Here is a 22,347-nt window from a genome sequence, read left to right as displayed (position 1 = left end):
TCGATGTTGTGGTGGCAGAGGCTTCCGACAGATCTGGTCAAACCTCTGCTGTTCCTGATGTTGCAGACGTTGCTGAAGGCTCTCTCCTTGGAGGTATAACATGATGCCCCGAAAATGGGAGATGTCTCTTTGTTTAGTACCTCTAACAGTGAGGCATTTGTTGACCGAATGCCCCAATTATAACAACTTAAGGAATAGATATTTGTTTAAGGCTCGAGGTGAGGGTGGCAGGTTCATCCTTGCCAAGATTCTTGGACATGATGTGTCCTACTATGCAAGTGGCCTTTTTAGATTTATTTCAGAAGCAGGTCTTCTGAAAACTATTTAACTTTTATAATGACATAACACTTTTATGGTTTTAAATCAATCAATAACATGAACAAATAGAAGAAAAATATGATTTTAAACAGCATAAAATTCAAGCTTCTCTCCTAACAGATGTTCCAAGGTACCTAGATGTGCTAATATATGAATAATCACAATATATATGGACATTACTTCGTACGTTTACCACTTCATTAACATATACAAATGGATAAACAACGAGAGGAATAATTCCCGATAAATCTTTATTTTATAATTACAAAATAGTTCTTTAAACCTACAGCAACCAGAATGTTCTAATGAAATTAATCTTAAAACTACAAACTACAAATATGGTTTATATAAAAATTATGTCAGATACTGTATTTACCATCAACACCAGGACAATAACATTTCTTAAAACTAGAACATATGATTGTGAGATACGACGAAATTTCAAAATTAAATTAATAATTTTGCATAAAAATCCATCTTTAAGGAGATACCAAAAGTTGGTTCTCATAGTCCGATAGATAATAAATTAATTTTGAGAGAGAGAGAGAGAGAGAGAGAGAGAGAGAGAGAGAGAGAGAGAGAGAGAGAGAGAGAGAGAGAGAGAATATTACAGTTATAGCACCCTTGCCTCTGACTTGTCACATTAATAAGTGGGAAATTGTGTCATGCTAGCAATGTGGTATTAGATTTTTGGGAAATTTCATCACGCTAGCAATGTGGTATTAGATTTCTGGTTAATTTCATCATGCTAGCAATGTGGTATTAGATTTTTGGTTAATTTCATCATGCTAGCAATGTGGTATTAGATTTTTGGTTAATTTCATCATGCTAGCAATGTGGTATTAGATTTTTGGTTAATTTCCTCATGCTAACAATGTGGTATTATATTTCTGGGAAATTGTGTCATGCTAGCTATGTGGTATTAAATTTCTGGGAAATTTCATCATGCTAGCAATGTGGTATTAGATTTCTGGGAAATTTCATCATGCTAGCAATGTGGTATTAGATTTTTGGTTAATTAACTCACGCTAGCAATGTGGTATTAGATTTTTGGTTAATTTCCTCATGCTAGCAATGTGGTATTAGATTTCTGGGAGATTTCATCATGCTAGCAATGTGGTATTAGATTTTTGGTTAATTTCATCATGCTAGCAATGTGGTATTATATTTCTGGGAAATTGTGTCATGCTAGCTATGTGGTATTAAATTTCTGGGAAATTTCATCATGCTAGCAATGTGGTATTATATTTCTGGGAAATTGTGTCATGCTAGCAATGTGGTATTAGATTTCTGGGAAATGTCCTCACGCTAGCAATGTTTTATTAGATTTCTGGGAAATTTCGTCACTCTAGCTTTACGGTATTAGACTTTGTGCCCGGGGAACCACCGCTTCCCCCGACCCTAAAGCCCTGTCCACACGATCGAGTATGCCCGACGGGCAAACAGTGATACCAGACCACAATAGTTAGTAAGAATGAGGGTTAATGACGTCAGAAGCGGGATAACTAAAGGCAGGGATCTAGCAACACTATGATTCCAGATCCCTGTCTGTGCTTTTCCCGCTTCTGACGTCATTAAACCTCATTCTTACTAACTATTGTGGTCTGGTATCACTGTTTGCCCGTCGGGCATACTCGATCGTGTGGACAGGGCTTAGTGCTACACACCCAGTAGGATGGTACAGTAACATCTCGCTGTAAGTCGTTATGTAGTTTCAAGAGAGCCGACGTAAAGCAATTTTCGCCGTAGGACTTTTGCCTCCATAAAAATGACATATGTAACCAGCATACATAACCAACTTTCAATCTATAAAACCATGATCACGTATATTAATAAGACTCCATTTTTTGTACAATAAGGCAATTGATAACTATTTTACGACTTAAAACCCAACAAGAACGTTATTATCTCCAGGTTATGTTTTTGCCATTGTTTATGTGTGAACAACTTCCTAACCACAATTATACTCATAGCACAGTGAAACTTTCAAGGATTAATTGTTATATTAAGACGTGGAAGTGTTTCAATTTTGAAAGTCCTAGGTCAGAGGTCAAGATCGAGAAATAAGCTGGCGTGGGGGAGGTCTGCGCTCTACTGAGTACCCCTCTAGTTTAAGATGACCGACTTAAAGTTGGAACAGACATAAAAGTCTTTCTAGGTCAAAGGTCAAGGTCGAGAAATAAGCTGGCGTGGCGGAGGTCTGCGCTCTACTGAGTACCCCTCTAGTTTAAGATGACTGACTTAAAGTTGAAACAGATATAAAAGTCTTTCTAGGTCGAAGGTCAAGGTCGAGAAATAAGCTGGCATGGCGGAGGTCTGCGCTCTACTGAGTGCCCCTCTAGTTTAAGATGACCGACTTAAAGTTGGAACAGATATAAAACGAGGTGTTACAGTAGTGTCGTCAATGCACCTCGTGAGGTGTACTCTACACATTACAGCACTCACTCGGCTCGTAGCTGCAATCTTTCTCCATATTAGTATTTTACTTCATAGCGTAACTATATGGTTGTTCCTCCCAACTGAATCTATGAGCAGACTGTCCACGCAGGTCCCGACTCCGAGCTTTACGCGCTTCCGTAGCGACGTGTTCGGTCGTTTTCCTCGTCGTCTGAACCCCATTTTTCTTCTCTATTCTTTTGCTTTTTCTTCAACTGTTCTTCTCATTGTTTCTATTTCTTTCTAGTTTGAAATTCCCTCTTCATATGGGCACTTTTATTACGTAAGTTTTCTTTTCTTTTATAAGTACCTAACTATAAAGTAGGACTCTCTTTTATAAGTACATTATAAAGTAGGAATTGGAAAACTACGTCTTGAATTCCACACTTTCTCCTTAATGGCTTTTCAATACTTTCTTCCGCTTGTTCATTTTTCTTTGTGTATACTTCTGAACTGTTTGTTTCCTTCCAACCTTTACTCTATACTTTTCTAATAATTTCTGTCTTTCCTCTCCATTTTCATGGTTTTATCATCTTGTGTCTTTCATTTATTTTTACTATCGTTCTCTTTCATGTCTTTCTGAATTAACACCAATAACTTTTTCTCTTCCCTTCACGAGCCTTATCCTGCTGTTCCAGTAACTCGTTTCCAACATGCCAAAGTCTAGACAGCATTTAGGTGCAAGAAGCACAGTGCAAATAACACCGAGAGCGAGAACACTTGGCGAAAATGGTGCTCCAATGAAAATCGTGCCCCATTTTCAACAACCAAAGAACACTGTGCAAATACATCCCATTTTCGACATCTCAAGAACACTCGGTGAAAATAGTACCACATTTCCAACATCTCAAGAACATTAGGTGAAAATAGTACCCCATTTCCGACATCCCGAAGAACACTCTGTGAAAATAGTACTCTGTTTTCGACATCTCAAGAACACTCGGTGAAAATAGTACCCCATTTCCGACATCCCGAAGAACATTCGTTGAAAATGACGTAGCTCCGACAAAAGCAGAGCGGCCGACTTCATCTCCCGACATATTTAGTTTAAAAAAAAGGGGGGCACCCTCACTCGTGAGTCTTCATGTGTCTCCGCAAACTGTGCGACAGGGAGAACTTCCGCTGGCATTCGGAGCAGGAGAACGGCTTCTCCCCCGTGTGGACCCTCATGTGTTTCTGTAGGCTGCTGGACTGCGTGAAGCTGTTCTGGCACACGTCGCACGTGAAGGGCTTCTCTCCCGTGTGGATCCTCAGGTGCTTCCGCAGGCTGCTCGACTGGGTGAAGCTGCTGTCGCACACGGAACAAGTGAACGGCTTCAGTCCGAGGTGGGACCTCATGTGCGTCTTTAGGCTCCCCCTGCACGTGAAGGTGCTTTGGCACAAAGAGCAGGGGTAGCGCTTCATGTCGGCCGCTTCGCCGTGAGTTCTCGCGTGGCGTTTCAGGTGGCACGAGCTGGTGAACGTGCTCGGACACTCGGTGCACGAGAAAGGCCGCTCGCCGGTGTGGGTCCTGATGTGCACCTTCAGGTCGTTCGACCGAGGGTACGTGTTCTGACACACGGGGCAGCTGTACGGACGTTCTCCGGTGTGGGTGCGCATGTGCTCCCTGAGGTGGCTCGACTGGGAGAACGTGTTCTGGCACACGGCGCAGGAGAACGGCTTCTCCCCCGTGTGGACCCTCATGTGACTCTTAAGCTCGTAAGGACGGCAGAAGGTGCTAGGGCACTCCGAGCAGCTGTACGGCTTCTCGCCCGTGTGCGTGCGCATGTGCAGCCGCAGGTTGCTCAGCTGGGTGAAGCTGCTGTCGCACTCGACGCACGTGAAGGGCTTCTCCCCCGTGTGGGTCCGGAGGTGTCGTCGGAGATGGCTGGAACTCGAGAAGGTGCTCTCGCACTGCGTGCAGGCGAAAGGCTTCTCGCCCGTGTGAATCCTCGTGTGGATCTTGAGGTCGTAGGGCCGGGAGAAGCAGCTCTCGCACTCGGGGCAGCTGTAGGGCTTCTTGCCCGACGGCTCCTCGCCGCTGTGGGTCTTCATGTGTCGCCGGAGGTGGCTCGAGGTGGAGAAACGACTCTGGCACTCCTCGCAGTTGAAGGGTTTCTCGCCGGTGTGAGTTCGTATGTGGATCTTCAAGCTGCTCAGCCGAGAGAAACTTCTCGGACATTCCGAGCAGGAAAAGGGCCTTTCTCCCGTGTGTTTCCGCATGTGGATTTTATAGTGGCTGAAGCGGGTAAAGGTCCGCTGGCACTCCGTGCACGTGAAGATCTTCTTTCCCGACGGCGTGGTGTCCCGGATTCGGGAAACCCGTCTGCTCGAAGCGGGTATGATATCCCCGGGGAACACTTCCCTATCTTCCTCATCGTCGTCGTCGCTCTTGCCGTCCGGTTTCCCGTCGATCAGTTCCCCGCAGGACACGAAAGGGATCTCCGGGTCTTTCCTGACGGGCGTAATCGGCGCCTCATACTCTTCCCCGACGCTCTCCTCTCCGTAATCTTTGTCGCAACTCAGCGGATCGCCCGGATCGTCCTCGACTTTGATCGAAGATGCGCAGGGATACTTCGCATCAATTTTATCCGGATCGATAAATTCCGGTTCAGGCTCCGGCTCGGTTTTGATTTGAATACAAGGTTCTAAAAAGGAAGAAGCGTTGACTTTGGCCTCTAGTGTTTGATCCTCTAAACTCTTTTCTTCTTTGACGGAAGATAACGATGCCTGGTCTTCGACGGCGGCTTCCATTCTGAGAGGCGCGATGTCCGAAACGCGACGACGAATCTTTCTTTCCTTGGTTGGTTTTTATGTATGAGATTAAACCTATCGCAAGCAGATCGAGAAACCGACCTTGCAGAGACCGACAGAACAGGGTCGTCTTGTCCTTATTGCCACTGCATCTCGGTTTAAATTTCCCACCTGCCTAGCTTCGTTTTTATTTATGAGATTAAAGCTATCGCAAACAGATCGAGAGACCAACCTTGCGGAGACCCTCAGAACACGGTCGTCTTGTCCTTATTGCCACTGCATCTCAGTTTAATTCCCCACCTGCCTAGCTTCACAGACACTCTTCACACACTTTCTTTGGTTAGTTTTTTTGTATGTGATTAAACCTATCGCAAACAGATCGAGAAACCGACCTAGCAGAGACCGACAGAACAGGGTCGTCTTGTCCTTATTGCTACTGCATCTCGGTTTAATTCCCCACCTGCCTGGCTTCACACACACTCTTCACACTCTTTCTTTGGTTGGTTTTTATGTATGAGATTAAAGCTATCGCAAGCGGATCGAGAAACCGGCCTTGCGGAGACCGACAGAACAGGGTCGTCTTGTCCTTATTGCCACTGCATCTCGGTTTAATTCCCCACCTGCCTAGCTTCACACACTTTCTTCACACTCTTTCTTTGGTTGGTTTTTATGTATGAGATTAAACCTATCGCAAGCAGATCGAGAAACCGGCCTTGCGGAGACCGACAGAACAGGGTCGTCTTGTCCTTATTGCCACTGCATCTCGGTTTAATTTCCCACCTGCCTAGATTCACAGACACTCTTCACACTCTTTCAGTACCCAGTAACCTACATTGCACAAATAACACATACTCTTTAAAAAGGCGACTTGCTTAAGGCATTCGACTCTCTTAGTATCGACCAAATCTAAATCCAAGAAAACTTATGGTCTTTTCACTTTTGGATATACAGAAGTGTTGCTCTTAAACTTATTAATAATACTTGTGTTTATATTAACTCCACTGTGTTGATTATCATCATTAAACTAAGACCATGACTGACATAATCAAAATGGCATCAGGTTTCGGTGGCAGGACTCCGTCGAACTTCTCTTGAGGCAGATATCCCCTGAAACAAAAACAAGAGATGTAAAAACGTAAAATGAAACATAGTACAAAATAATCAAACAATAAAACCAGATATTTATAAACAATTTAAAAACACTTTTTTCAAAACAAACCAAGACGAGAGAAATGTAAAAACGTAAATTGAAATACAGTTCAAAATAATCAAACAATGAAACCAGATATTTATAAACGATTTAAAAACACTTTTTTCAAAACAAACCAAGACGAGAGAAGTGTAAAAACGTAAATTGAAATACAGAACAAAATAATCAAACAATGAAACCAGATATTTATAAACAATTTAAAAAAACTTTTTTCAAAACAAACCAACTTCTAGTAAATAGAATTAGATCCAATAGATACAAACAATTATTCAATACGCCTTTTCAGGAAATTATTGACCCAAGGCGTCCCGATAAAGTTCAGATTTGTCTGGCCACATCTTTTCTTATTTCTTCCCGGTCGTTTCATCTGCCGAATCATGACAAAGGTTTAGATGTGTTTTCGACCCTGTCCTCTGTGTTCTCATTGCATCTTCTATCTCTCTTAACCCTTTTACCCCCAGGCTATTTGGAAATTTCCAACCCTTAACCCCCAAGGGGTTATTTTTTTCCCAGCACATTTTGCAGTATTTTTTTTTTCAAATTGCTCTAACAGCCTTAATTTTTGTCATAGAGAGGTCAGGTTGGTCTCATTCTCTTGGAAAATGCCTGAAGTTTCTCAAAAAATTATCAAAAATATGAAAAAAAAAAATTTAAATAGCATTTTTTTGCAAGGACGTACCGGTACGTCCATGGGGGTAAAGGGATGAGTTTTGTGAAACGTACCAGTACGTCCTTTGGGGGTAAAAGGGTTAACAATCATTCATTTGCAAAATGTACTTGATTTGTGAATTGTACCATTACTACACCTTCAGTGAAAAATCTTAAAACGTTCCAGGAAGATCTTGGACTGCCGTTAGAGAATCCATGAGATCGGTGAGAGAACCAATGTCACATTCGCTTACCATGAATGAATGACATTATTATTATTAACCCTAATTGGAAAAGCAGGATGCTATAACCCCAAGGGCTCCAATAGGGAAAATATCCCAATGAGGAAATGAAATACAGATATAATAGTGAGCCAGAGTGTACCCTCAAGCGAGAGAACTCTAACCCAAGACAGTGGAAGACTATGGTACAGAGGCTATGGCACTACCTAAGACTAGAAAACAATAGTTTGACTTTGGAGTGTCCTTCTAGAAGAGCTGCTCACCATAGCTAAAAGAGTCTCTTCTTCCCTTACTAAGAGGAAAGTAGCCACTGAACAATTACAGTGCAGTAGTTAACCCCTTGAGTGAAGAAGAATTTTTCTGTTATCCTAGTATTGTCAGGTGTATAAGATAGGAGAATATGTAAAGAACAGGCCAGACTATTCGGTGTACGTGTGGGCAAAGGAAAAATGAGCCGTGACCTTAGAAGGATCCAATGTAGTAATATCTGGCTAATCAGGGGACACAATAACACTAGGAATAGTATCTCAACGGGTGGCTGGTGCCCTGTCCAACCTCCTCATAACTGTACTCAATTAGTATAAGGAATGAATAGAAAGTCCTACAAAACAAAGAGATCCCGAGGAAGCGACACCAAAAGACCGCATACACACCCATAGGGAGCGTCAACAAAGCGGCTGAGATAAAACCCAAGAAGGTTATTGAATGAACGTGTGTCGCTACCTAGAAATCCCAAACAGACAAATAAAATACTCAATATGTCCTATATAAACTATTAACAACGTCAAAAACAGATATGCCATATATAAACTATAAAAAGACTCTTGTCAGCCTGGTCAACGTAAAAACATTTGCTCCAACTTTGAACTTTTGAAGTTCTACTGATTCAACTACCCTAAGATTAGGAAGATCATTCCAGAACTTGGTCACAGCTGGAATAAAACTTCTAGAATACTGTGTAGTATTGAGCCTCGTGATGGAGAAGGCCTGGCTATTAGAATTAACTGCCTGCCTAGTATTACGAACAGGATAAAATTGTAAACAAAATATTTAAGTAATTTGTATTTTTCTCAGCCATACAAACTTCTAATCTCAGGACTGAGGACTGAGTGGTTGAGAAGGGAAGTATGATGGTTTGTTTATTTAGGAAATATCCAAAATATAAATGACTTTAAAAATGTGATTTGTTTCAAAATAAAAACCTTTAATCCTTGGAATAGGACTAACTTGAGGAAGGAGACAATCCTTTGGAACAATGTTAAAAGGGTCTTTTCTTCCTGCATTATTATTATTATTACTACTATTACTTGCTAAGCTACAACCCTAATTGAAAAAGCAGGATGCTATAAGTCCGGGGGGCTCCAACAGGGAAAATACCCTAGTGAGGAAAGGAAACAGGAAAAATATTTTAGGAACAGTAACATTAAAATAAATATTTCCTATATAAAGTATAAAAACTTTAACAAAAACAAGTGGAAGAGAAATTAGATAGAGTAGTGTGACCGAGCGTACCCTCAAGCAAGAGAACTCTAACCCGAGAGAGTGGAAGACCATAGTACAGAAGCTATAGCACTACCAAAGACTAAAGAACAATGGTATGATTTTGGAGTGTCTTTCTCCAAGAAGAGCTGCTTACCATAGCTAAAGTCTCTCTTCTACCCTACCAAGAAGAAAGTGGCCACTGAACAATTACACTGCAGTAGTTAACCCTTTGAATGAAGAAGAATTGTTTGCTAATCTTGATGTTATCAGGAGTATGAGGACAGTGGAGAATATATATATAGGCCAGACTATTCGGTGTGTAGGCAAAAGCCCTTATTTTCAAACTCAAACAGTTCGGAGTAGGCGAGTTGTTTTTTAGCATCATTGAATTTTTAAGTAATAAATTGCAGAGTTGTTCATGGGCACCAAAGTGAATATAAGAATGTGATATCTGGTGTTCCACAGGGTAGTGTTCTTGGCCCATTACTTTTCATGCTATATACACGATATGTGGTTTGGCCTAGAAAACGATCTTGCTTTATATGCAGATGATACTACTCTATTTGCACCAATTCCATCTGAATGTAGATCTTAGGTTGCTGAATCCCTTGATAGAGATCTAACTAAAATTATTATACGGAGAGAATTATGGAATACCAGTCGGCCAGAAATGTGATCTGTTGTTTAAATGACCAATGTCAATTCATTTTTCACCGGGAGTGATTAGTAATTACTGAAAATCCTTCACAGGACCCGAAGAAGTAAGTCCCGAGGCCTGTGGGTATTATCCTAAAAGTACAGAGGCTAAGATGATATGAAAACTCTCGGAGAATATCTCTAGTTCAAAGTACATTGATATGTAATCCTGGAGGATTCTAACCAGGGTAAAACTCGCGAGTTCTTCCTTGGTACGGCAGAGATCCACTTCCTTCATGCCAAGGTACTACCAAGGGGCTCTGACACTCGAGAGAGGGATGTCTAACTTGTCTGGTTCTACAGCCGAGTTCTGCAGAACACAAGCAGTTTCCTCCAAGTCAAATAGTTAGAATAGCCTTGAGAATGTACTGGCTTTGTGTAATGTCTCGACTACTACCGCCAGAGTTAGTGGATCCTTTGACTGGCCAGAAGGATGGGAGGAGATACTTCACCACAAACCTGATCATGAAAAAATGGTACTCAGTTGAGTTGCTTGTTTGTATCTAGCGTCCAGAGCTCATAATGGATTAAGTACAGCAACCCAAGATAGGAAAAAATGGCTAAACATTCTTACCTCTCACTCTAAGCTTAAGTCTGAAAACGTGACTCAAGGTTGAGCGATAGCCTTTCACCGCGGAGACTTGGGGACGCTTCTCTCGACAAGGAAATCGGTTATCAGTTGCAGATATCCAGACATCTGTGCAGTGCCTTGCAAGATTTTTGCACGGAGGAAATGCTGGATAGTTACCGCACATGAAGTGAGATGGATGCCACTAAGCTCTGGTATCTCTGCACTTGGGGCTGACAGAGTATATTGGGCCATTGGGGTAATCCCCTCGGTACCTAGACGATGAGCATCAGCAGTTCTGGAAACCATTTGACATAGGAACCGAAAAGGTCTTCAACAATTTGTTAACCCTTTTACCCCCAATGGACGTACTGGTACGTTTCACAAAACTCATCCCTTAACCCCCATGGACGTACTGGTACGTTCTTGCAAAAAACTGCTATTTATATATTTTTTTGCATATTTTTGATAACTTTATGAGAAACTTCAGGCATTTTCCAAGAGAATGAGACCAACCTGACCTCTCTATGTTGAAAATTAAGGCTGTTAGAGCAATTTAAAAATATATTGGAAAATGTGCTTTGAAAAAAAAATGCCTGGGGGTTAAGGGTTGGAAAGTTCCAAATAGCCTGGGGGTAAAAGGGTCAATTACTCGACGGACTGTACCAGACAGAAGGATGTGGAAACGCACAAGTGTCCAGGATGTTCCAGGGATGTTGGAAGGCATCCTTCATCACCGACGACAGATCTGGAAACGGAAAGCCGAGCAGTGGAAGCTTATTGTTCAGCCAGGTGATGAACAAATTAATCGATGAGGAACTCCATTGAGTAAGAGGCCTTTCCACCACGCAGGGTAGTAGCGACCACTCGCTTAAAGCACCATTTCAAAGGTATAAATACTGCTAAATATACCAGAGAAAAAAGTTGCATGGAATGCTAGGAATATATCCAGCTCGCTCACCCCTAAAGGGTGTCGGTATTAAAACTGGGGCGAGTGATACCACTACCAGAGGTCCCTTTCCAATCAGACTTCTCCCTCCTCAAAATCCCCCGTTACTACGAGGTGTCGTTCACTACAGCTACTGCCCCCCCCCCCCCCCCCACCACCACCACTACCTATGTTGCTATCGTCTGACCGTGTCCGCTAGTATATCCTCCTAGCCTGGAATGAACCTCAATGAGAACACTACAGTACTGCATTATCGAACGCCCAAACGTGCCTTTGATTTGCCATCTCGCCAAGGGACTATGAAACAGTACCCTCCTTGTTGATAAGCAGAGGATTTCCTTCCTTGTACCATAATACCAACGTGATCTGGTTTCTAAAACCTGGAACAGCAATATCACCACAGATAATCCCTCCTTGTTCAAACCATTGTTCTCTAGTCTTGGGTAGTGCCATAACCTCTGTACCATGGTCTTCCACTGCCTTGGGTTAGAGTTCACTTGCTTGAGGGTACACTCGGGCACACTGTTCTCTCTTGTTTCTCCTCCTCTTGTTTTGTTAAAGTTTTTTATAGTTTATATAGGAAATATTTATTTTAATATTGTTGCTGCTCTTAAAACAATTAATTTTTTCCTTGTTTCCTTTCCTCACTGGGTTGTTTTCCCTATTGGAGCCCCTGGGCTTAGAGCATCCTGCTTTTCCAACTAGGGTTGCAGCTTAGAAAATAATAATAATTATAATAGTACTTGCCAAGGGATCGTTGGCTGCAAGGACTCATGCCCCTACAAGAAACCAGACCTGATTAGGGTCTACACTGACTTACACATGTACCGAGACGCTTGCAGCCAGCTCGTGGAGTTAATGACGAGCAAACGGTACAAGCTCTAGAGAGAGAGAAGAGAGAGGCATCAATCAGCCAAAACAAATGCGCAAGAAAGTAGGTCTTTAAACCTGCGGCCGAGTTGAAAGTGAAGATTGGTCCGCCTCTCAGGCAAGTATATCTCGTTAACAGTTGATAATAAAGATCTCGTGTTTGTATTCGTATAAGGACATCATCAGCTAAACTTACGCAACTTTATAAAAGGTTTCAGAACTTATTTTTTAATTACGATATTCATTTGCTTATGAATAAAGTCTTCATCTATTAACTACAAAACTTTGTTGAACAAAACTGGTGGAAATACTCACGGCATACGTCAATTAAGAAATCGGCGAGACTATCAACAGATAAAATTTAGCTTCCAATATCTTCAATTTCACTTCATAGGGATGTCCAGCTTAATTTTAGGCTCGTCGCAGATTACCTGTAATATAAATATAATATATATACAGAAAAATATACTGTAATATAAAATATAAATAAAAAAAACTCATTGAGAATAGATTAAGTCACAGTCGACAGACAATCAACCCTAAGAACATTTACAACATGATTTCTGTCTTATTTCTAACTGTTATCCCTTTGTTAATGTGTCCGCCTGATGTTACCTCTCCATCAAATCTCTTCCCTCCATATCATCCTTCACTTTATCTCACCATCTAAATCTATACCTCCCTCTTGATCTCCCCCACCCCCCACCCCCCACCCCCCACCCTAACAAACGATACACTCCGGATGGCTAGGTTGGTAGCGTCGCGGGCTTCCGTTTCGGAGATCCCGAGTTCACGTCCCCGCCAGGACGTGGATGCTGTGAGACCTTCTACCGGGGGGTACTCGCCAGGGTGGCGCCCTGGGAGGGAGGTTAGAGGGAGCTAGTGATAGTCCATGCTGGCCTAGGGTCGCCCGAGGAGATGTAGATCGTCCAAGTGAAGACCGAGAACCCAGACACTTTATAACAAGAAAAGCTGAACACATGATTATGCTTTACAAAACTTATGTACGTAGTACACTCGAGTACAATACTGCAATGTGATATGGTACCCACACTACCAAAAGGATATTGCACAAATAGAGAGTGTACAAAGGTCCTATACCGCTAGAATAGAAGAAGTTAAGGACCTTGACTACTGGGAAAGACTGCAATTTTTAAAACTATACTAGAAAGAAGAAGAGAACGCTACATGATAATACAAGCATGGAAGCAAATAGAAGGAATGACTGAAAACATCATGGAGCTAAAAATATCAGAAAGAGCAAGCCGAGGTAGATTAATAGTGCCAAAAAATATACCAGGAAAACTAAGGAAGGCGCACAGGACATTAATCCACTACGCACCAGCATCGATAATGCAGCGACTATTTAATGCGCTGCCAGCTCATCTAAGAAACATATCAGGAGTGAGCGTAGATGTGTTTAAGAATAAGCTCGATAAATACCTAAGATGCATCCCAGACCATCCGAGACTGGAAGATGCAAAATACACCGGAAGATGCATTAGCAACTCTCTGGTGGATATACGAGGTGCCTCACACTGAGGGACCTGGGGGAACCCAAACATAAAATAAGGATATAAGGTAATAAGGCGCTCCTCACTCCCTCCCCGCCATTACTGAACTGCGACTAAATAAATGATGAGTTTAGCTACACTACTTTTTCCTCAGGTTATGAGCAAATGGTGGAATCTTAGCATCTTGTCCTGTTAATAAGAACCATAACATTTGCGTTGGTAAAGATAGAATTAGGTGGGGTCATCACGTTAGGTCGTCACCTCGAGTCTGTTTTCCTATTAGAATGTGACTTTTGCATCATAACTTCTAGACTTATTAACCCTTTTACCCCCAGGCTCTTTGGAAATTTCCAACCCTTAACCCCCAAGGAGTTGTTTTTTTCCCCAGCACATTTTGCAGTATATTTTTTTAAAATTGCTCTAACAGCCTTAATTTTTGTCATAGAGAGGTCAGGTTGGTCTCATTCTCTTGGAAAATGTCTGAATTTTTTCAAAAAATTATCAAAAATATGAAAAAAAAAATTGTATAGCATTTTTTTGCAGGGACGTACCGGTACGTCCATGGGGATAAAGGGATGAGTTTTGTGAAACGTACCAGTACGTCCTTTGGGGGTAAAAGGGTTAAATATCTATAATATGAAATTTATGGTTTTATGCCAAAGCACCTATAAATACATCAGGAATATTCTTAATTTCTAAATAAGAAATATTGTATTGTAGTATTTTACCGCCTTAGCTCATTCACAAAAACTGCTAGATTACCATAGAGTACTATAGTCTACTCTGCAATGGCCTACCTTAGGCTAGGGTAGTTTACCATACTATAGACTACCAAAGGCTACGTATCCACAAACTATAAACATTATTGAACAGACCTGGGAAAAATACTCACGACATACGTCAAGAAATCGTCGAGAAGGCCACCGGACAAGTTTAACTTGAAATATCTTCAGTTTCACTAAAGAGGGACGTCCGACTTATATTTTGGCGCGTCGCGGATTATCCTGCAAGCAGTTGAATTAATATAAATACAGAGAAAAAATTTAATTGAGAATAGATTAAGTCGTATCCTGGCTGTTTCATAATAACTTCTAGAATTCTGAGATGCCTATAAAGTATTTTCAACTGGATCGTTAATTCTCTCTTATGTACTGCAGTGAAGAACATAGATGGCCAGTGGAGAGTAGTACGACCGTGGTAGCGATTGTGAAAGTAAATGTAATATATTTGGGATATGACGATATATTTTCTATTTACCATAGATAGCTTACTGTTGAGTTTCCTGATGTCAGTACAGTACAGTACTTTGTATTGTTAATGAGGGTAAAGTCGAACAGACATCTGTCGCATAGGTCTCAAGTCGACGACTACCTGTAATTGTCAAATCGATTTTTTATATGGCGAAGCTGTTGTTTATTCCTCTCTGAAATCTAGTTTTACGATATACAAAAAATTATGATTTAACCCTTTTACCCCCAATGGACGTACTGGTACGTTTCACAAAACTCATCCCTTTACCCCCATGGACGTACTGGTACGTCCTTGCAAAAAACTGCTATTTACATTTTTTTTTTTTTGCATATTTTTGATAACTTTAAGAGAAACTTCAGGCATTTTCCAAAAGAATGAGACCACCCTGACCTCTCTATGATGATAATTAAGGCTGTTTGGAGCAATTTAAAAAGTATATATTACAAAATGTGCTTGAAAAAAAAAAACCCTGGGGGTTAAGGGCTGGAAAGTTCCAAATAGCCTAGGGGTAAAAGGGTTAATGTTACATTACCATGAGTGAAGTCGGTTTGGAAGCAAACACTGGGTTACGATTTAGTCTAGGGGATCCTAGGGGAAGTATGGATACGGCAGCCTTAGGGGAGTCGCCACCCCTTCTGTAAACAAGTAAGGATACAGCTCCTGGGTTAGGTTAGGTGTTTTCGAGTTTGTTTCCCTTTTAAAATGTGGTTTTTTAATAATAACTTTTGGAATTTTAAAAACTCTAAAATTTGAAAAATATGAATTTCCCCAAGTTATTTGCTTCAAAAACAGTTCAAAATAACTATAAATAAACCAGGCACATTCATTTTCTTCATTAGGAATATTGTACTATAGTATATATTTTCCCATATTTTAATTACCGACCTGGTGGGGGCCAACCAACTACGAAGGATCATATCCTTGCGTAGGATATCCTATACTAAACAATCCTACACTAAGCTATCCTACACTAAACTATCCTACACTAAGCTATCCTACACTAAACAATCCTACACTAAGCTATCGGTAAATTTTTACATTGGAACAATATCTTTAACGGCTTTTAAAAAAACGGAATATGGTGTAATCATAGGTGTTTTGGTGGTAAAATTATAGCTACATAGGGAACATTTTATACAGGAAAAGTTTTTCCTATTGTAAATAATGTGTTTTCACTGAATTTGACCTTCATTGCATCGGCAAATAAACCGAAAACCCGTTAGACCGTCTAATTACAGGGATAATTTTTTAGAAATCTAATGATTTTTGCCCACCGTGCGCTTGCTTCACTCGCGGAAAAAGAAAAACATCGATTATTATTTCTCAGACGATTAAGTTTGTATTTGTAGTGAAAATAAGTCTCCTTTTCAAAGAAAACTGACATTTTTTCTATATGAAACAACTGTCTTTTCATAGATAAGCTTTTCCCACCATAACTATAATAAAACCGTTGGTAAATTTTTACACTTAAACAAAATTGGAAATGTGTTAATGTAAAATAAAAATCAAGCTCTCTTGTATTATAATTAGGGTAGTTTATCCTATACTAGAATATTCGGAGTCTTTGCATATCGGTGGCCCGTTCCTCCCGCGTGGATTAAAAATGGACATCAACTAACCTAAACTTTCCACCCTAACCTAACCTACGAGACGTGTCCTTACTTACTGACCTAAAGGGGAGGGGGGGAGGGGCTTACACTGCCGTATTCTAAGTTAACCATAATAGAACATACAGGTGGCCGCTATGATACATACACCCCGAATACTCTATGGTTGTCTACCCTAAGGTAATCTATCGTACATTTAACTACCTTAGAGTACTCTACCTTGAACTGGACTACCATAGGGTAATCTACCTTACGCTTAACTACCCTAAAGTAGTCTACCTTAAACTGGACTACCATAGGGTAATCTGCCGTACGCTTAACTACCCTAAGGTAGTCTACCTTAAACTGGACTACCATAGGGTAATCTACTTTACGCTTAACTACCCTAAGGTAGTCTACCTTAAACTGGACTACCATAGGGTACTCTACCATATACTTAACTACCTTAGAGTAGGCTACCTTAAACTAGACTACCATAAGGTAATCTACCTTACGCTTAACTACCCTAGAGTAGTGACAGACACCAAAAACACGGCAAAATAACGTTCGTAAAGAGACGGCAATGGAGGCCTTAAACAATAAAATTAAAATTGAAAATTATACAGCATGAGTCACGGTTAAATAGCCGTGAAATAATGGAATAATATAATCAAATTCACGGCAAAATAACCTACTTATTAAGGTCGAGAATGGGCCGTCAGACTTGGAGCTTCTCCTACCACAATGTAAACAAACTCTTCTTCTTCTTACTTTTTTCTCGTAGGAATCCTGGTCAAGATCTTTGACTTTTTTGCTTATTTCTTCTTATTTTTGCTTATTTTTGCTTATTTTTATACATATATCAACATTTTTATATATATTCAGTATTTATGATATATAATAAAGGTTTTATTATACTTATTTCTGCCTTTTATATTCTAATTTCCTTACAATTAAGTGTTTTTATATATAAAACTCATTGCATCTTTCAAAATATTGGCTCATTTCTGCTTATTTTTGCTTATTTTTATACATATATCAGCATTTTTATATATATTTAGCATATATAATATATAATAAAGGTTTTAATATACAAAATTTTGCCTTTAACATTCTAATTTCCTTATAATTAACTGTTTTTATATATAAAAACATTACATACTAGTCAATAGTTTTGAAATCTTTGCTTATTTTTGCTTATTTTCATACATATATCATCATTCTTATTAATTTTCAGCATTTATAATATATACCAAAGGTTTTATTATACTTATTTCTGCCTTTTACATTCTAATTTTCCTAAAATTAAGTGTTTTTATATATAAAACTCATAGCATCTTTCGAAATATTGGCTCATTTCTGCTTATTTTTGCTTATTTTTATACATATATCAACATTTTTATATATATTCAGTATTTATAATATATAGTAAAGGTTTTAATATACTTATTTCTGTCCTTTATATTCTAATTTTCTTAAAATTAAGTGTTTTTATATATAAAAACATTGCATGCTTGTCAATAGCTTTGACATTTTTTGCTTATTTCTGCTTATTTTTGCTTATTTTTATACATATATCAGCATTCTTATTAATTTTCAGCATATATAATGTATAGTAAAGGTTTTAATATACTTATTTCTGCCTTTTACATTCTAATTTCCTTATAATTAAGTGTTTTATATATAAAAACGTTGAATGCTTGTCAATAGCTTTGACATTTTTTGCTTATTTCTGCATATTTTTGCTTATTTTTATACATATATCATCATTCTTATTAATTTTCAGCATTTATAATATATAATAAAGGTTTTAATATACTTATTTCAGCCTTTTACATTCTAATTTCCTTATAATTAAGGGTTTTTATATATAAAAACATTGTATGCTTGTCAATATTTTCTAATTCTGGGCTTATTTTTGCTTATTTTTATACATATTTCAGCATTTTTGTATATATTCAGCATATATGATATATAACAAAGGTTTTAATATACTTATATATGCCTTTTATATTCTAATTTTCTTATAATTAAGTGTTTTTTATATATAAATCATTGCATCTTTCAAAATATTGGCTCATTTCTGCTTATTTTTGCTTATTTTTATACATATATCAGCATTTTTATATATATTCAACATATATGATATATATTAAAGGTTTTAATATACGTATTTATGCCTTGTACATTCTAATTTTCTTAAAATTACGTGTTTTTTATATATAAAGTCATTGCATCTTTCGAAATATTGGTTCATTTCTTCTTATTTTTGCTTATTTTATACATATATCAGCATTTTTATCTATATTCATCATTTATAATATATATTAAAGGTTTTAATATAATTATTTTTGCTTTTTACATTCTAATTTTCTTAAAATTAAGTGTTTTTTATATATAAATCATTGCATCTTTCAAAATATTGGCTCATTTCTGCTTATTTCTGCTTATTTTTATACATATATCAGCATTTTTATATATATTCAACATATATAATCTATAGTAAAGGTTTTAATATACTTATTTCTGCCTTTTACATTCTAATTTCCTTAGTATTAAGTGTTTTTATATATAAAAATCATTGCATCTTTCGAAATATTGGCTAATTTCTGCTTATTTTTGCTTATTTTTATACATATATAAGCATTTTTATCTATATCCAGCATGTATAATATATACCAAAGGTTTTAATATACTTATTTCTACCTTTTACATTCTAATTCTCTTAAAATTAAGTGTTTTTATATATAAACTCATTGCATCTTTCGAAATACTGGCTTATTTCTGTTTATTTTTGCTTATTTTTATACATATATCAGCATTTTTATCTATATTAATCATTTATAATATATACCAAAGGTTTTAATATACTTATTTCTGCCTTTTACATTCTAATTTCCTTATAATTAAGTGTTTTTATATATAAACTCATTGCATCTTTCGAAATATTGCCTCATTTCTGCTTATTTTTGCTTATTTTTAGACATATTTCAGCATTTTTATATATATTCAGCATATATAATATATACCAAAGGTTTTAATATACTTATTTCTGCCTTTTACATTCTAATTTCCTCATAATTAAGTGTTTTTATATATAAAACTCATTGCATCTTTCAAAATATTGGTTTATTTCTGCTTATTTCTGCTTATTTTCATACATATATCAGCATTTTTATATATATTCATCATTTATAATATATATTAAATGTTTTAATATACTTATTTCTGCCTTTTACATTCTAATTTCCTTATAATTAAGTGTTTTTATATATAAAACTCATTTCATCTTTCGAAATATTGCCTCATTTCTGCTTATTTTTGCTTATTTTTATACATATATCATCATTCTTATTCATTTTCAGCATTTATAATATATACCAAAGGTTTTAATATACTTATTTCTGCCTTTTACATTCTAATTTCCTTATGATTATGTGTATTTATATATAAAAATCATTGCATCTTTCGAAATATTGCCTCATTTCTGCTTATTTTTGCTTATTTTTATACATATATCAGCATTTTTGTTTATATTCAGCATTTATAATATATACCAAAGGTTTTTATATACTTATTTCTGCCTTTTACATTCTAATTTTCTTATAATTAGGTGTTTTTATATATAAAAATCATTGCCTGAAATTCTTTTTCTCTTCAAAGCAATTTCTGTTTTTATTATTATTATTATTATTATTATTATTATTGTTGTTGTTATTATTATTATTATTATTATTATTATTGTTGTTGTTGTTATTATTATTATTATTATTATTATTATTATTATTATTGTTGTTGTTGTTGTTATTATTATTATTATTATACATATTTAAAACTTTTCTTAGACAGATCTCACCAGCCACCTGTTGAGATATTATATATAGAGAGTTATTGGGTCCTTTGACTGACCAGATAGTGCTAAATTGGATACCCCTCAGGTCACGGCTCATTTTTCCCTTGCAAGCACATACTTCACTTTACTTTGAGTTCCTTCTTCAATATTTTTCTTATCAATACTCGAATTTTTATTTTTTTTATTTTCAAAATGTCCAGACCTTTAACAATGGCAGTAGTTTGGCCAGGGCACCATCCACCCTTTGAGATACCACCGCTAGAGAGTTACTGGATCCTTCGACTGGCCAGAGAGTACTAAATTGGGTAATTTTCTCTGGTTATGGCTCATTTTTTCTTTGCCTGTACATACACCAAATAATCTGGCCTATTCTTTTCACAGGACACACCAAAATGAAACCATTGTTTTCAAGTCTTGGGTAGTGCCATAGCCTCTGTACCATAGTTTTCCACTGTCTTGGGCGTAGAGTTCTCTGGCTTGAGTATACACTTAGGCACATTATTCTATATATTTCCTTATTTCCTTTCTTCTCACTGGGCTATTTTCTATGTTGGAGTTAAGCTACAACCCTAGTTGGAAAAGCAGGATGCTATAAGCCTAATGGCTCCAACATGGAAAATAGCCCAGTGAGGAAATGAAAATAAATATATCCTATTTAAACTATAAAAAACTTGAACAAAACAAGAGGAAGAGAAATAAGATAGAATACTGCACTTGAGTGTACCCTCAAGCAAGAGAACTCTAACCCAAGACAGTGGGAGGCCATGGTGCAGAGGCTATGGCACTACCCAAGACTAGAGAACAATGGTTTGATTTTGTATGAGGACAGAGGAGAATATTTAGACAATAGGGCAGACTATTCAGTGTGGATGTGTATATGGAAAAGGGAAAATGAACCGTAACCAGAGAGAGGGATCCAATGTAGTGTCATCTGGCTAGTGAAAGAGCCACATAACTCTCTAGTGGTGGTATCTCAATGGGTGGCTGGTGCCCTGGCCATCCTAAATTAGATAATAGACAAAAATTATATTTTTTGTGTAATATTTCTAGATTCCAGGGAAGGCTGTGACGTCATCATGACGTCACACGGAAACCCTCTGCATAAGAGTCATATGAGAGAGAGAGAGAGAGAGAGAGAGGGAGAGAGAGAGGGAGAGAGAGAGAGAGAGAGAGAGAGAGAGAGAGAGAGAGCGACGCCCAACGTCTACAAGCCACAGTGTTGCCATGACTCATACGCAAGGCGACCTTTCATACATTTTAGAAATACATTTTTCGAACGTAATTATATATAAATTAGGTATAATAAATATCTAAAATGTATTTAATAATACAATTTAATACATTTTTATTCATATTATTAGATAAAAGATGATTTTATTTTGAATTATCTGGTAATAATGTATTGTATTTCTGTATGTAGTCGAATGCGCCTAGACCGTCCATAGACCGATTGTCGGCTAAATTCCCCCTCTCCCTCCTCTCCCCCACTCTCCCTTGGGGGGTGGCTCCACCAAAGGGTGATGAGTAATGTAACTGCCCCATGTACTCCCTCCACTCTCACTCCGCTCTCCCTCCCTCTCTTTCTCTCCCGGGCTGTGAGTCATAAAACAGACAAGTCTCCATATGGGAGAAATAGGTGCTTGAGCCTCGAGGTTCTAAATAATGTAAAACGGTTATAATTTTGCTCTCTCTCTCTCTCTCTCTCTCTCTCTCTCTCTCTCTCTTTGTTTGTTTGTTTTTCCAAAAAATCTAGATTTCATTTTAGAAGGATGACTAAAATGATTGGGAAAATCCCGTTTTAAAGAGAGAGAGAGAGAGAGAGAGAGAGAGAGAGAGAGAGAGAGAGAGTATAATTCCCTAGTTTAAATTGCACGACGCTCTTTTAAGTCTTATAATAGCCCTTTTTCAAATCCTAAATGGCCCATTCCAGAGAGAGAGAGAGAGAGAGAGAGAGAGAGAGATTTAAGCAGCTTAAGTAACCAACCGTCTTT

The 22,347-nt window shown here is 38.0% G+C and overlaps 1 protein-coding gene across 2 annotated transcripts; it reads right to left on the bottom strand.

Annotated features, from left to right (window-relative positions):
* Positions 1-3,679: 3,679 nt before the first annotated feature.
* On the bottom strand, positions 3,680-17,249 carry LOC137633995 (oocyte zinc finger protein XlCOF6-like). Of its 2 annotated transcripts, none has more exons than XM_068366237.1 (4): positions 17,199-17,249; positions 14,542-14,670; positions 12,468-12,583; positions 3,680-6,594 (listed from the first exon to the last, which is right to left on the bottom strand). In XM_068366237.1, exon 4 carries the CDS (start codon positions 5,485-5,487, stop codon positions 3,823-3,825), a length of 1,665 nt encoding a protein of 554 aa, XP_068222338.1. In that variant the 5' UTR covers positions 5,488-6,594; positions 12,468-12,583; positions 14,542-14,670; positions 17,199-17,249; the 3' UTR covers positions 3,680-3,822. The 2 variants fall into 2 exon arrangements, with proteins under 2 accessions (XP_068222338.1, XP_068222339.1); XM_068366238.1 differs by having other exon boundaries at positions 14,559-14,670.
* Positions 17,250-22,347: the final 5,098 nt, after the last annotated feature.

The sequence above is a fragment of the Palaemon carinicauda genome, chromosome 43 (assembly GCF_036898095.1).
Source record: "Palaemon carinicauda isolate YSFRI2023 chromosome 43, ASM3689809v2, whole genome shotgun sequence".
Classification (NCBI taxonomy): Eukaryota; Metazoa; Arthropoda; class Malacostraca; order Decapoda; family Palaemonidae; genus Palaemon; species Palaemon carinicauda.
Note: the sequence above shows the minus strand (reverse complement) of the source record. Positions and strands in the feature narration are given on the sequence as shown.